The 15,043-nt window shown below is 49.0% G+C and overlaps 1 protein-coding gene across 1 annotated transcript; it reads right to left on the bottom strand.

The window, feature by feature from the left end:
• Positions 1-8,342: 8,342 nt before the first annotated feature.
• Positions 8,343-14,263, bottom strand: SNAI3 (snail family transcriptional repressor 3). Its single transcript, XM_053449826.1, has 3 exons — positions 14,166-14,263; positions 8,873-9,403; positions 8,343-8,524 (listed from the first exon to the last, which is right to left on the bottom strand). The coding sequence occupies exons 1-3, from the start codon at positions 14,242-14,244 to the stop codon at positions 8,343-8,345; spliced, it is 792 nt and encodes a 263-aa protein (XP_053305801.1). The 5' UTR covers positions 14,245-14,263.
• Positions 14,264-15,043: the final 780 nt, after the last annotated feature.

Genomic DNA, 15,043 nt, shown 5'->3' with positions numbered 1-15,043 from the left:
CACGCTGTGGCTGTCCGAAGAAAGCAGTCACAGACCAGGACTTCCCTCAATCATGAGACAGGACTTCATGCTTTGAGGTCAAAACAGAACTTTCTTTATTACAAACACACAGAACTTATATACAATCTCCATTCACTGTGCACCAAACCCAACCCCCAATCCCATCAGCCTCATCCCCTCACAACATAAGAGTATACAGTTATGTAGATTTCAACCAGCAAAACTGTGTATTGGAGATAATCCACCAAACCATTAGGTGCAGTAATAGTGCAGTTTCTGAAGCTGTGCTCTTGATAATTTTTGTGGTCTGCTCCCCATTCCTCTTTAGGAGAGGGTCACAGGAACACATATCGCTGGGTGAAGGCTGTCTAGTTTTCTTTGGATCTCTCGGCGGTGATGAAGCTGTCCAGAGGGACAATGAGTGATGTTATACTTGGACTTCTGTCCATTATTTAAACTTGGCCTGAGATGAATCGCATAGGAGAAAAGTATAGTTAAAATGATACCATTTACTGGCTAACTGAGAGTTTGATTGCGAGCTTTCGATCGCCTACCATTGTATTGCCCTCCCCTTTGGAAGCGAAGCTTAGAAAATTGCCCAAAGTTTAACAATTAATCTTTGGGAAAGATTGCCCAAAACTCTCAAGTTTGAATCTGTTTTGGATCCATTACTTCCACTCTGTGAAGGGGAAAGGTTTGCCACCTACATGTCGGCCCTACCCTAACTAAGAAGAGTCTCGTGAGCTGCACCTACGTGGTTTGAGAGAACTCCGGAGCTTCATCGTTCACGTTGGAGACACGGATGTGGACGGTGGCGGTCCCGGTGCTTGGGTCTTCTCCGTGGTCTATCGCCAGAACCACAAACTCGTAAAGATGGTTGGGCCTCTCGTAATCCAACTCCCAGACCTTCAAACCTGAGTCGCAGTCGGTGGCTGTCACTGGTGAGAAGCAAACATAACAACAATAAGCATGCGCAGCGCTCTGATATACCATATCATTACACATCAATACAGTTGGCAGCTGAAACAGCCCTATAGTAGGACAATCGTACAGTTTTGGGGATTACGGCTGTAATTAAGTCTGCTGCTGATCGCTCGACAAGTCACTTTCTTTGTTTCCCAGAGTGAAAATTATTTTGAAGCCTTAAAGGGAAAATGACATTTTACCCAATACATTTATACACTTATACACACATACACACACATACATACATACATATACATACATGCAAACACATACATACACACACACACAAACACACAAACACACATACATACACACACACACATATACATACTCTGCTAATTCCACTTCTGGAAGTAGGAGCATTATAGAAATAGAGCACCGAGTATCTCAGCGCATGGGTGACATCTTTCAGACTGATGCTGGAAGCTATATTATACCATATACTATACTATATATTAAACCATATACTATACTATATATTATACCATATACTATACTATATATTCTACCATATACTATACTATATATTATATATAATACCATATACTATACTATATATTATACCATATACTATACTATATATTATATTATACCATATATAATACCATATACTATACTATATATTATACCATATACTATACTATATATTCTACTATATACTATACTATATATTATATTATACCATATATAATACCATATACTATACTATATATTATACCATATACTATACTATATATTATACCATATACTATACTATATATTATACCATATACTATACTATATATTATACCATATATAATACTATATATTATACTATATAAATATGACAAAGTCTTAAGAAATGAAAGTTTTCCAATCCCAGAACGGAGAAGGGTCAGTCTCGGTTTCTAAGGGCATAATAAAATTCTACCTCCTACAGTAATTAACAAATAGATCCTCTTCTCAGCCGCTATCTCCTAATATACCAAGAAGTGAGAGTTATCATCTGAAAAGTGCATTCTATCTCGTGGGGTGTACGGGTATAGAGCTATAAGACCCCCCCCACGCCAGCAAGGACTATCACATTAACCTTGTAAGAGAGCGGCTGCCGCAGGCACTGTTTCAGGTACGTTATCCTTGCTATAGATTCGCTGCTGAAATTCTGGCTTGCAGTCATTAATATCTTTGATTCCAACCGCCACCTGCAAGATATTCAATGAGAAAAACATTCAATCTCCATAGCGGAGGCTGGCCGTGGTCCCGAGCATACACAGTCAGGTTGAGGGGCTTCTTGACGTTGAGAAGGGACCCCACCAGGACCACCTGGCCGGTCTTCGGGACGATGAAGAAGTAGTCGCTGGTAGGCTCGGCGAAGTACACCAGCTCGGCGTTGGTCCCTTGATCCGGATCGTGGGCAGAGACTCTGAACACCACGGACCTCAGCCCCGCCGTCTCATCCAGGCTGATCGTGGAGCGGTTTGCGGGGGCAAACCGGGGGGCATTATCATTCTCATCCAACACGTGCACGGTGAGCACGGCCAGCTCGCTGATGGTATGCCCCGGAGAGGCAGGGAAGCCGTAGCCAAAAGTATGCTGGTATCCCAATGACTTTTATTACTACCGGGACAATTTAATGTAAACTTTACGCCATTAATACTAATCAGAGAGAAGGCGCAGAGCATACACCGTGAGGCTCTGTACTTCATGCAGAAGGCTAATGCACATAAAAAATCCCCATATATTCGAGTAAACTGAGGAATTAAATGGTAGGGGGCTAAAAGAATCCAAAATTAAATTTAAAGTGCCAGGGAACCATTAAGGAGGAATTGATGATCATGGGTGGAGAATGGGTTTGTCGCGTTTAAATGCGAGTAGGTCGCTAATCTATTATGGTGAGGGCAGCAGGGAAGCAGGCCTTGAGCTGGAACATCATTGGAGTATGATCCATGAAGTAAGCAGGCGCGTTCCACTGCTGGCAAGTACATGGTTTGTTGTTTAATGGCTCTCCTAAAGTCAATGGAAACGGCTCTCATAGACAGTTTACTATCAAGCAGGGAGAAGAGCATCAGAGACCGTCATCAACGCATGGATGGCCTGTAGCCTAATTTAGGACCGTCTTGGATTGCCCCGTCTTTCCATCAGTTATTTATGCGACATACTATCACCAAAAAGGGCCACCTATCAGCAGAATCACCAAGAAGCGCCACCTTCCAGGGCAATCACCAAGAAACGCCACCTTCCAGCATAATCACCAAGAAGCGCCATCTTCCAGCGCAATCACCAAGAAGCGCCACCTTCCAGCGCAATCACCAAGAAGCGCCACCTTCCAGCATAATCACCAAGAAGCGCCATCTTCCAGCGCAATCACCAAGAAGCGCCACCTTCCAGCGCAATCACCAAGAAGCGCCACCTTCCAGCATAATCACCAAGAAGCGCCACCTTCCAGCGCAATCACCAAGAAGCGCCACCTTCCAGCGCAATCACCAAGAAGCGCCACCTTCCAGCGCAATCACCAAGAAGCGCCACCTTCCAGCGCAATCACCAAGAAGCGCCACCTTCCAGCGCAATCACCAAGAAGCGCCAATCGCAGACAGCAATGTCACAAATTCACCCAAACAAGAAAAGGACAACCCTAACTTTGTATCTACAGACATCCCAATTATAGAGGTTAATACAGTGCGTGAAATTTAACATGCACGTCAAAGGCGTTCTGCTACCCAGAACATGAGGCTTGGAACGTAGAATGACTATTACGTAGCTCTGATCTGTCTCTATCATCTGCAATTATTTTTTGGGCTGGCCTCATAAAGATGATGTCATCAATCGCGCTTAAAGATATGTATGCAAAAACCGTAACCCATAAATAAGGATCCCTGCTGTGTGTATTCTGCGGCTAACGTCTAACGAGATAACAATCGGTAACGTCCTCTGCGATGACACATAAGAGTATTAAACATGAGCCAGGATCGACCGGCCACATATGGATACACCAGCAATGTGGACCATAGAACGTTCACAACTCTTTGAATCCATCCCAGATTCCAGACCATGCGGAACACCACGTGGTACAGAAGAGAGGGACACTGGGTGCTGAGCTAACCAGGCGCCCATTCTATTTCACTCTGCTTCAGATAGGGGGGAAAAGCTGAAGGGAATGCCACCCAACACCTGAACCTCCTTTCCGAGAGCGTTCTCAAAAACCATCCAGTCCCAGGCTGAGCTCTCTCGCCCCCAGGTGCTCTTTAGAGATCCAGGACTGCTCTGCATGGCTGTAGTTTTATCGTTGGCTAAATTACTCTCGTTACTGGATGACGTCCTTATCTATAACCTACTGAGTGACAAACTCACCTTCTGACCTGAGCCACGAGGAAGGTAGGGCACCCACCGCGCCCCACCCATCGAGTGAATGCTCTGTCCTGTATTGGCTATAAATCCTTTTCTGATTTAATTATTCTACGGCCCCTCAGCCACGCTTCTTGGAATTTGATCTTCAGCCCATGATTTGAAATCAGAGCAGAACGCATTCTGGAAAACTCTGCGCTGCGGTGGTTCCCCGTAACTCATTCCAAGGACTTTCAGGTCATTTCCAGTCCTAGTGTCGGAAGTCACTCTGAGAACACAGCGTGCTGGGTACGTGCAGGTTCAGCGGGCAGCGGGTCCATGGGCAATGGGTACGCGTGCAGGGGCAGAGGGTCAATAGGTAGGCGCGCAGGGGCAGCGGGTAGGCTCGCGGTGGGTCTGCGGGTCCACAGGCAGCGGGTCCACGGGCAGGCGCAGCAGGTCCGCGGGCAGGGGGTCGGCACGGATGTATGTGCACCGGACGCACGGCCCCGGGTATGCGCACAGGTCCACTGCCACATAGCAACCAAAAATGGCAGACGGCATTATTACTATTATTATTACTTATATACACAATATATACAACGCATCAGCACCAAGAACTTGGAACGATCAGCTTTACACACACGAGAGGGGAACCGGCACGCCGCGGCCCAGCGAGTGAATCAAACCCCAGAACATGGACATAAACTCTGCTCAAAGAGTAAACAGCGCTACAATATTAACCCTCTGTGTGCCACAGCGGCGTGCGGCCCATCGCCAGGCAAACACAATCGTATTGTTAAAGACATATAAGCAAGCGGCAAACATCTCAGATGCTTCATCACAACAGCATAAAACACAGGGTTTAACCCTTTCAGCCCAGTTTGTATTTGAAAAAATAAAAAAACTATTTATTGATAAATAAAACCACATGCTTGTCTTATCAACAAACCACTCACCGGCCCTCCGTGTCCTTACTGGAACAGTTCAGCTGGAGTCCAATCCCTCCATGGGGTAGATTTTGGTGTAATAATCCAGACCCCAGAGCTCCGCCGATCTGCAACCAATATTATATTCCAGGGCCTTGGCCTGCTGCTTGATTGAGCAGATAATTCCCCAATTCACCCCAAACAGACTTTTCAGGGGGCAGAAAGTTGACAGCAGCCCCCCACACAAACTTGTGGGGTCTTTTGGGTTTCCATTTCTTAATAGAAAGAGTGGATTAAGAGGCAACATCAAAGCAGCTCTTTGGAAATCACTGAACAGCCCAGCAGTCCTGACCCAGGTGGATCAATCAGGGCCGCCCTCTACCTGCAAGAGCCACCTCCAGCCTGTTGTTAATGCGGTGAAAGCTGCCGCACAGCTACATCTGGAATTACCTCTTCATGCCTACGACCGGAACATGCTGCCATCATTCTCAGTGCGGGTACTCGCCCCATTGTCCCCTCTGGATCCACTCATGGGTAGATAAGTGGAACAGCCTCCCAGCAGAAGTGGTAGAGGTTAAGCGAGGGAATGTTGTAAACATGCATGGGATAGACATACGGCTATGGGTCTGAACTGCCTGCAAATTCTACGTTTCTATCCCCCAAGAGCCTCTTCTTCTTAATAAATCTCTGACACGAGCATGAAAGGTGTGCGGACTTTCTGTATAGAGAAGCCGTTTATAACATTATTATAACAATGGACGAATCAGGCAAACGACCAAACCTAGAGATCTGTAAATCACACGCTTTGGCCACTGAGTTTTGGTTTTGTGGCTGCAGCGGTATTGAGGAGGTTAAAGTGGCTGCGAGGTGTGGTGCCCGCAGGTGCTAACCGTGGCATGTGACGCAGGCATGTCCGGCCCTGGCCAGCGGGAGCAGGAAAGTCTCGAGATTCGTGCCACAGCAAGGAAAGATCGTCAGCGAATGCCAGCCGCTCGTGGGTATACATAGTAACACGGAAGCTATTTAAAGGACCCCCTCTGACACGGCACTCCCAAGAAATCCCCTGCCCCGGACAGGCGCTGGGTATTTATAGACCGCAGCATTTCTGTGACAGCTCCGACCTCGCCACGTCAGACAGCGGGGATCGCACAATAAACAGAAGCGTGACAAAGAGCTCGGCAAAATAAACAGAGGAACTGCCCTCCGAGGGGGGCCACGGCGGGCCGGGCCGTCGGTACGGCGAGGGCTGCGCGCTTAACGTGTACGCTTAGAGATTTGTGGAAGCGCGAGTGTGCGTGTTCTCTGTCCCAAATTCTGACGTGACATCTCAGTTCCATCGCTTGCGTACATATGATGTCACATGTAACCGTTTCAAGGCCACCTCTCCAGGTAGCGATGTATCTACGCCGTCTCTTCGCGTAGTTAAAGTGATTTGCGCTCTAATGGAGCTTCAGTCTGATGTTCCGTCTTCTGTGATGAGCTCATCTGAAAAAGATGCCAAGCTGCCCACCGACTGCTGGCGTGAACTTGGAAGGATAGAAACATCTCGCAGGAGTCGGGAGAGCCAAGAAGATGGCACGAGATGGCACGGTTAGCCGCTCCACCTGCCGCCACCACGGCGACTTTTTTCCAGGAGGGAAAGCATCTCGTCTTATTTTAGACCCTCCAAATATTTTCCTGCAGAGACAGGTGCCGCGACATATTTAGACGCGGCTTCTGAAAATAGACGGCCCCGCACAATAAGTCAGCGTGGGACGGAGGGTGGGGGGGTCTCGGGAGGCACTCGTGGCATCGACCGGCAGCCGGTATCCGCAGAGCTATTTGTACCGTCAGCGGCATGTGCCTGGAAGCCACGTTGAGCTATAGCGATTATAACAGAAGGCCACGGATCAAAGGGCCTGCACGTCTACTGCATGCGACCTGAAACCATTCCGGACCACTAGAGTCTGCCGTCTGCCTGTTTCCAGCCCGCTCTAAATGTCAGACTCCGAGCGATGCTTCGTCATAACGCCCGCAGAATCCGACACTCATCCTTAGTATTATTTAGGTGTCACCCAAGATCGGTTCTAAATTCTCCTGGAATGCTCCATAAAACAATTTCTTACATGTCTAACGGAAAACATTTTAACGGAGACGACTATTAAAATCTTAATACCCCCCCACACACACACACACACACCCCATCAAACTAGCCGCTTGGCATCCAAAAGTGCTTTTATTTCATTAAAATGATCCCAAGTTCACATTTCATTCAGGTTTGAAAGAATTCAGTGCATTCAGAACTTATTAAGCATTTCGTTGCCGCAGAGGGGGCTGCAGGAGAAGCCTGAGGTTTCTTTTCGAAGCGATCCCTTTCAGGAACGATCATCATCATCATCATCGTTGTAGCTTTTTGGGCCGCTGTGACCTCGATCATCGTAACCTGGTCATTGTCCTGTACTTGGCACAGCTTTATACGCATAACATGGAACACATTAGACTCCATTATCTTTGCATCGATCCATGGACGGGGGTATGTAGGCCATGTTATGTGAGTTCATGTACTATTCACTTCTTGGCGTAATGTTTATACGTCCCCCAGGTGGAAGGTCCGTTATATGGAGCCCGTATTATAGCATCCCCAGCGTGTGCCGGCGTCCCACTCAGTGCTGGAACCAAGGAAAGGAAGTTCCTCAATGATTCAACGGATTCCTTCAGGCTCTTCTGGTTCTCATGTAGATACAACGTTTCACCGCCGAATCCCTACGTAGTTGTGCAGAAGTGTTACGGGTCCGGGTGAATTTGGGGTCTTCTTCATCCTCTTGTACACAACCCAACATATTATATGGTTCCATTCTGATGAGCCGTTCGATGCGCAGCGACGTAAGTCATTAAGCCGGGAGATTCCCCTTGAATAGATGTGAAGGTACCGTAAATCGCCCGGCTTCCCATCACATCTGTGGGATACCTTGATGCAGAAGTCAGAACTTTGAGAACGTGGAGCGGAGCTTTTTCAGAGGCAGCTTGCACCGCTATGGCAGATTTTAGTAAATAAGCCAAACACCACTTTATGGATGTTTTGTGATGTCATAGGCCAAGACACCTAAGGTCGTACAAAAGTCTTGTCCATGTGTTTAAGTCGAAGTCCCCATTACGAAGCACCATGTCTCAAGTCAAAGGACAGCAGCAGCCATCGCGATGCTTGGCGAGGAGAGAAATCCGTGAGAAGGACTTGCCACATCCCGAGCACAGGTACCTCTTGACCTCGGAGTGCGTCTGCAGGTGAGCGCGCAGGTTGGAGCGGTCTGCGAATCCACGACCGCAGTGAAAACAGGAGAACGGCTTCTCACCTGGGAGATGGACAGAAAGATTTAGGAAAGAATAGCAAACCCCCCTACACTATATTCACATCAAACGCATCAGGAGCTGGCAGCGCGTCCGAAGAGATTCTCCCAGGCAGAGAATAATCAACCGAGGGTGCGTACGATTGTCCCACCCGTGTCCACAGACCCACCATGAAAGAGGACCTCCAAGGCTTTAGAGGCATTTATACCAAGCAGCGGAGGGTCTTATACAATCACCAATAGCAGGGCACGGACCCTCTCTTCCTCTCATTAGGTACATTAGAAACATTTTTGGGGAGAGACCAAGTAGTAGCCAACGTTATCCTTCGCGGCATCGGAATGGCTCCAGCTTACCGGTGTGCGTCCGGATGTGTCCCTGCAGTAGCCAGGGTCTGGAAAAGGCTTTGCCGCAGATCCCGCAGGCACAGGGCAAGGTATGGGTCCGAATGTGCATTTTCAAGGCCCCCAGGCTGGTGTAAGCCTTGGCACACTGCTGGCAGCTGAAGAGCCTGCGTGGCGGACCCTGGAAGTGCCACGGCTTCTGCTCGGAGAACATGGAATAAGCGTTGGGAAAGTCCGAGCACGCCATAGCCTCCAGGACACATGAAGGCACAGTCTGCGGAGGCGGCAGAAAGGTGGCCTCTGGCCCTGGGGTATCACAGTCGCCGTCCGACGGCCTGTTCTTAACACTGATCATACTGTCTTTAAAGGGCAGTCCATTGAGGCAAACAGATAGCTCAGGACCCCCCACTCTGGTCTGCATGGGGGTCTTATCCGACTCTTCCTTCTGCCCAGCGTCCCCGAGCTCCTGTGACACCGCTGGTGGGGGCTTCCCTTCCTCCGTGACGTCCTGTTTCGGGGCCGAAGGATCTCCGTACTGCAGCTCTGTACAGGGAATGCGCAAAACAAATTAAGAGATCGCTCCAAGGGTGAGCTTTGTGGCAGTCACCGCCGCGGACCAGCGCGGTTCACTAAATCAAGCATTTGGAAGAGAACTGCTGATTCTAACGCCATGGCTTCACGCCGCATTATGAAGGGCCGGCAAATCTGAGCTTCTCCTTCACGATGAGCTGAGCCAGCCCTTAAAGATGCATATGTCAATGGCAGCGGGGACTTCTAAGAAATCCCACTCATTTAGATATGCATGGTCCCGGGCAGAGTCTAGATGGAGAAGTAACTCGCTGGGGTTGACCTTTCATAACATAGAGTGAAGTCAGCAGGTCTCCTGAGTTTGGCCCGGGGTAAAATAAAGAACTCGCTTCTAACGGAGCACGGATGTGGGAATTCCCCATGTGACATATATACACACATTATTATACGCTGTCTGAGCCTGTCCCGATAACGTGCGGTCGGATCCTGTATATTATATACAGACCTAACGCTGTCTGAGCCTGTCCTGATATCGTGCGGTCGGATCCTGTATATTATATACAGACCTAACGCTGTCTGAGCCCGTCCTGATAACGTGCGGTCGGATCCTGTATATTATATACAGACCTAACGCTGTCTGAGCCCGTCCTGATAACGTGCGGTCGGATCCTGTATATTATATACAGACCTAACGCGTCTGAGCCCGTCCTGATAACGTGCGGTCGGATCCTGTATATTATATACAGACCTAACGCTGTCTGAGCCCGTCCTGATAACGTGCGGTCGGATCCTGTATATTATATACAGACCTAACGCCGTCTGAGCCCGTCCTGATAACGTGCGGTCGGATCTTGTATATTATATACAGACCTAACGCGTCTGAGCCCGTCCTGATAACGTGCGGTCGGATCTTGTATATTATATACAGACCTAACGCCGTCTGAGCCCGTCCCGATAACGTGCGGTCGGATCCTGTATATTATATACAGACCTAACGCCGTCTGAGCCCGTCCTGATAACGTGCGGTCGGATCCTGTATATTATATACAGACCTAACGCCGTCTGAGCCCGTCCTGATAACGTGCGGTCGGATCCTGTATATTATATACAGACCTAACGCCGTCTGAGCCCGTCCTGATAACGTGCGGTCGGATCCTGTATATTATATACAGACCTAACGCCGTCTGAGCCCGTCCTGATAACGTGCGGTCGGATCCTGTATATTATATACAGACCTAACGCCGTCTGAGCCCGTCCTGATAACGTGCGGTCGGATCCTGTATATTATATACAGACCTAACGCCGTCTGAGCCTGTCCTGATAACGTGCGGTCGGATCCTGTATATTATATACAGACCTAACGCCGTCTGAGCCCGTCCTGATAACGTGCGGTCGGATCCTGTATATTATATACAGACCTAACGCCGTCTGAGCCTGTCCTGATAACGTGCGGTCGGATCCTGTATATTATATACAGACCTAACGCTGTCTGAGCCCGTCCTGATAACGTGCGGTCGGATCCTGTATATTATATACAGACCTAACGCCGTCCGAGCCCGTCCTGATAACGTGCGGTCGGATCCTGTATATTATATACAGACCTAACGCCGTCTGAGCCCGTCCTGATAACGTGCGGTCGGATCCTGTATATTATATACAGACCTAACGCCGTCTGAGCCCGTCCTGATAACGTGCGGTCGGATCCTGTATATTATATACAGACCTAACGCCGTCTGAGCCCGTCCTGATAACGTGCGGTCGGATCCTGTATATTATATACAGACCTAACGCCGTCTGAGCCTGTCCTGATAACGTGCGGTCGGACCCTGTATATTATATACAGACCTAACGCCGTCTGAGCCCGTCCTGATAACGTGCGGTCGGATCCTGTATATTATATACAGACCTAACGCTGTCTGAGCCCGTCCTGATAACGTGCGGTCGGATCCTGTATATTATATACAGACCTAACGCCGTCCGAGCCCGTCCTGATAACGTGCGGTCGGATCCTGTATATTATATACAGACCTAACGCCGTCCGAGCCCGTCCTGATAACGTGCGGTCGGATCCTGTATATTATATACAGACCTAACGCCGTCTGAGCCCGTCCTGATAACGTGCGGTCGGATCCTGTATATTATATACAGACCTAACGCCGTCTGAGCCCGTCCTGATAACGTGCGGTCGGATCCTGTATATTATATACAGACCTAACGCCGTCTGAGCCCGTCCTGATAACGTGCGGTCGGATCCTGTATATTATATACAGACCTAACGCCGTCTGAGCCCGTCCTGATAACGTGCGGTCGGATCCTGTATATTATATACAGACCTAACGCCGTCTGAGCCCGTCCTGATAACGTGCGGTCGGATCCTGTATATTATATACAGACCTAACGCCGTCCGAGCCCGTCCTGATAACGTGCGGTCGGATCCTGTATATTATATACAGACCTAACGCCGTCCGAGCCCGTCCTGATAACGTGCGGTCGGATCCTGTATATTATATACAGACCTAACGCCGTCCGAGCCCGTCCTGATAACGTGCGGTCGGATCCTGTATATTATATACAGACCTAACGCCGTCCGAGCCCGTCCTGATAACGTGCGGTCGGATCCTGTATATTATATACAGACCTAACGCCGTCCGAGCCCGTCCTGATAACGTGCGGTCGGATCCTGTATATTATATACAGACCTAACTCCGTCTGAGCCCGTCCTGATAACGTGCGGTCGGATCCTGTATATTATATACAGACCTAACGCCGTCTGAGCCCGTCCTGATAACGTGCGGTCGGATCCTGTATATTATATACAGACCTAACGCCGTCTGAGCCTGTCCTGATAACGTGCGGTGGGATCCTGTATATTATATACAGACCTAACGCCGTCCGAGCCCGTCCTGATAACGTGCGGTCGGATCCTGTATATTATATACAGACCTAACGCCGTCCGAGCCCGTCCTGATAACGTGCGGTCGGATCCTGTATATTATATACAGACCTAACGCCGTCTGAGCCCGTCCTGATAACGTGCGGTCGGATCCTGTATATTATATACAGACCTAACGCCGTCTGAGCCTGTCCTGATAACGTGCGGTCGGATCCTGTATATTATATACAGACCTAACGCCGTCTGAGCCCGTCCTGATAACGTGCGGTCGGATCCTGTATATTATATACAGACCTAACGCCGTCTGAGCCCGTCCTTATAACGTGCGGTCGGATCCTGTATATTATATACAGACCTAACGCCGTCTGAGCCCGTCCTGATAACGTGCGGTCGGATCCTGTATATTATATACAGACCTAACGCCGTCTGAGCCCGTCCTGATAACGTGCGGTCGGATCCTGTATATTATATACAGACCTAACGCTGTCTGAGCCCGTCCTGATAACGTGCGGTCGGATCCTGTATATTATATACAGACCTAACGCTGTCTGAGCCCGTCCTGATAACGTGCGGTCGGATCCTGTATATTATATACAGACCTAACGCTGTCTGAGCCCGTCCTGATAACGTGCGGTCGGATCCTGTATATTATATACAGACCTAACTCCGTCTGAGCCCGTCCTGATAACGTGCGGTCGGATCCTGTATATTATATACAGACCTAACGCTGTCTGAGCCCGTCCTGATAACGTGCGGTCGGATCCTGTATATTATATACAGACCTAACGCTGTCTGAGCCCGTCCTGATAACGTGCGGTCGGATCCTGTATATTATATACAGACCTAACGCCGTCTGAGCCTGTCCTGATAACGTGCGGTCGGATCCTGTATATTATATACAGACCTAACGCCGTCTGAGCCCGTCCTGATAACGTGCGGTCGGATCCTGTATATTATATACAGACCTAACGCTGTCTGAGCCCGTCCTGATAACGTGCGGTCGGATCCTGTATATTATATACAGACCTAACGCTGTCTGAGCCCGTCCTGATAACGTGCGGTCGGATCCTGTATATTATATACAGACCTAACGCCGTCTGAGCCCGTCCTGATAACGTGCGGTCGGATCCTGTATATTATATACAGACCTAACGCCGTCTGAGCCCGTCCTGATAACGTGCGGTCGGATCTTGTATATTATATACAGACCTAACGCTGTCGGAGCCCGTCCTTATAACGTGCGGTCGGATCCTGTATATTATATACAGACCTAACGCCGTCTGAGCCCGTCCTGATAACGTGCGGTCGGATCCTGTATATTATATACAGACCTAACGCTGTCGGAGCCCGTCCTGATAACGTGCGGTCGGATCCGGTATATTATATACAGACCTAACTCCGTCTGAGCCTGTCCTGATAACGTGCGGTGGGATCCTGTATATTATATGCAGACCTAACGCCGTCTGAGCCCGTCCTGATAACGTGCGGTCGGATCCGGTATATTATATACAGACCTAACGCTGTCTGAGCCTGTCCTGATAACGTGCGGTGGGATCCTGTATATTATATGCAGACCTAACGCCGTCTGAGCCCGTCCTGATAACGTGCGGTGGGATCCTGTATATTATATGCAGACCTAACGCCGTCTGAGCCCGTCCTGATAACGTGCGGTCGGATCCTGTATATTATATACAGACCTAACGCTGTCTGAGCCCGTCCTGATAACGTGCGGTCGGATCCATGTCATACATCCCCGTCTGTGCGCTCCCGCTTTGTCCGGCATCATATAGTTTTTATCATGTATGTCCCCAGTAAAGGAATCTCCGTAGAAAGTTTTCGTAATGTTATATGTTATGCTCAGCCCGGGCAGGTGTGTCTTCTTACCTGTGTTTGGTCCCAGCAGGCGCCTGTAGTTTGGGATCCTGTGGCTGCAGGGCTTCTTCACTAGGAAGGACCGGGGCATCTTCTGACACTTTCCAACCTCGCCGTCTGCAGCCGGGGACAATCCGAGTACAAATTCTCTGGGCTAATTAGCATACGGAGTAAACGTCAGCCAATAGGGCATCGGGGCGAGTGCGGGGGGGGGGGCACAGGGGGGCTTTTTCCATGAACGCTCCCAGCTGCAGCAGGTGCATGAAGGATACGATGTGTTGGCACCGCGTGGGGTCCGTTGGCTGTAATCTCTTTGACTCCGGAGAGTCTTACTGCACTCATCACAAGCAGCGCATGCACGACGAGTGCACACTCACTCACTCACTCATCAGACCCACGACCGCCGCCGGCACGCTTTTTATTTACTTGTTATCTCTGGATCTGAGAGTCTTTTTGGAGAAGCTTTCTTTAACGATTTGCTTTCAGCGCAGACTTTTAGGGAGGATTGATAAACACATTTAGTCGCCTTGACTGGGAGTAGTATCCAGGTATCCACCGCCATAGTGCAGTGTTATATACCCCATTTCACATCGCTGCCATTAAAAATGACTCACGTATATAAATCACATATATACCCTACATGCTAGGACCCGGATCCATGTAACATGTATCAGGGGGAGGAATTTCTCTCTCTGTACACAAATTCTGCTTATTCCCGGGTTAAACCCCATATTTGCAGAGCACGACCCGGCAGTATGTATTGATTAAAGCCTAGTAATTCCTTGACGTGTGTATTGATTACATCCTAGCCGTGTGACGCTGCAGTTATCACGCTATCTCGCAGCAGGCAGAATTATGTTTGACGTAGCCATCCCAAAATCTGGAGATAT

The sequence above is a fragment of the Spea bombifrons genome, chromosome 10 (assembly GCF_027358695.1).
Source record: "Spea bombifrons isolate aSpeBom1 chromosome 10, aSpeBom1.2.pri, whole genome shotgun sequence".
NCBI classification, from domain to species: domain Eukaryota; kingdom Metazoa; phylum Chordata; class Amphibia; order Anura; family Pelobatidae; genus Spea; species Spea bombifrons.
This window is presented reverse-complemented; position numbering and strand designations above follow the sequence as displayed.

What these genes read in the sequence shown, in the direction of transcription:
- SNAI3 (XM_053449826.1), bottom strand. Translation starts at nt 14,244, where the DNA reads ATGCCCCGGTCCTTCCTAGTGAAGAAGCCCTGCAGCCACAGGATCCCA. An exon ending in CCTGCTGGGACCAAACACAG is followed by an intron (nt 9,404 to 14,165) that starts GTAAGAAGACAC and finishes TTCCCTGTACAG; the next exon opens with AGCTGCAGTACGGAGATCCT. An exon ending in ACACATCCGGACGCACACCG is followed by an intron (nt 8,525 to 8,872) that starts GTAAGCTGGAGC and finishes TCCATCTCCCAG; the next exon opens with GTGAGAAGCCGTTCTCCTGT.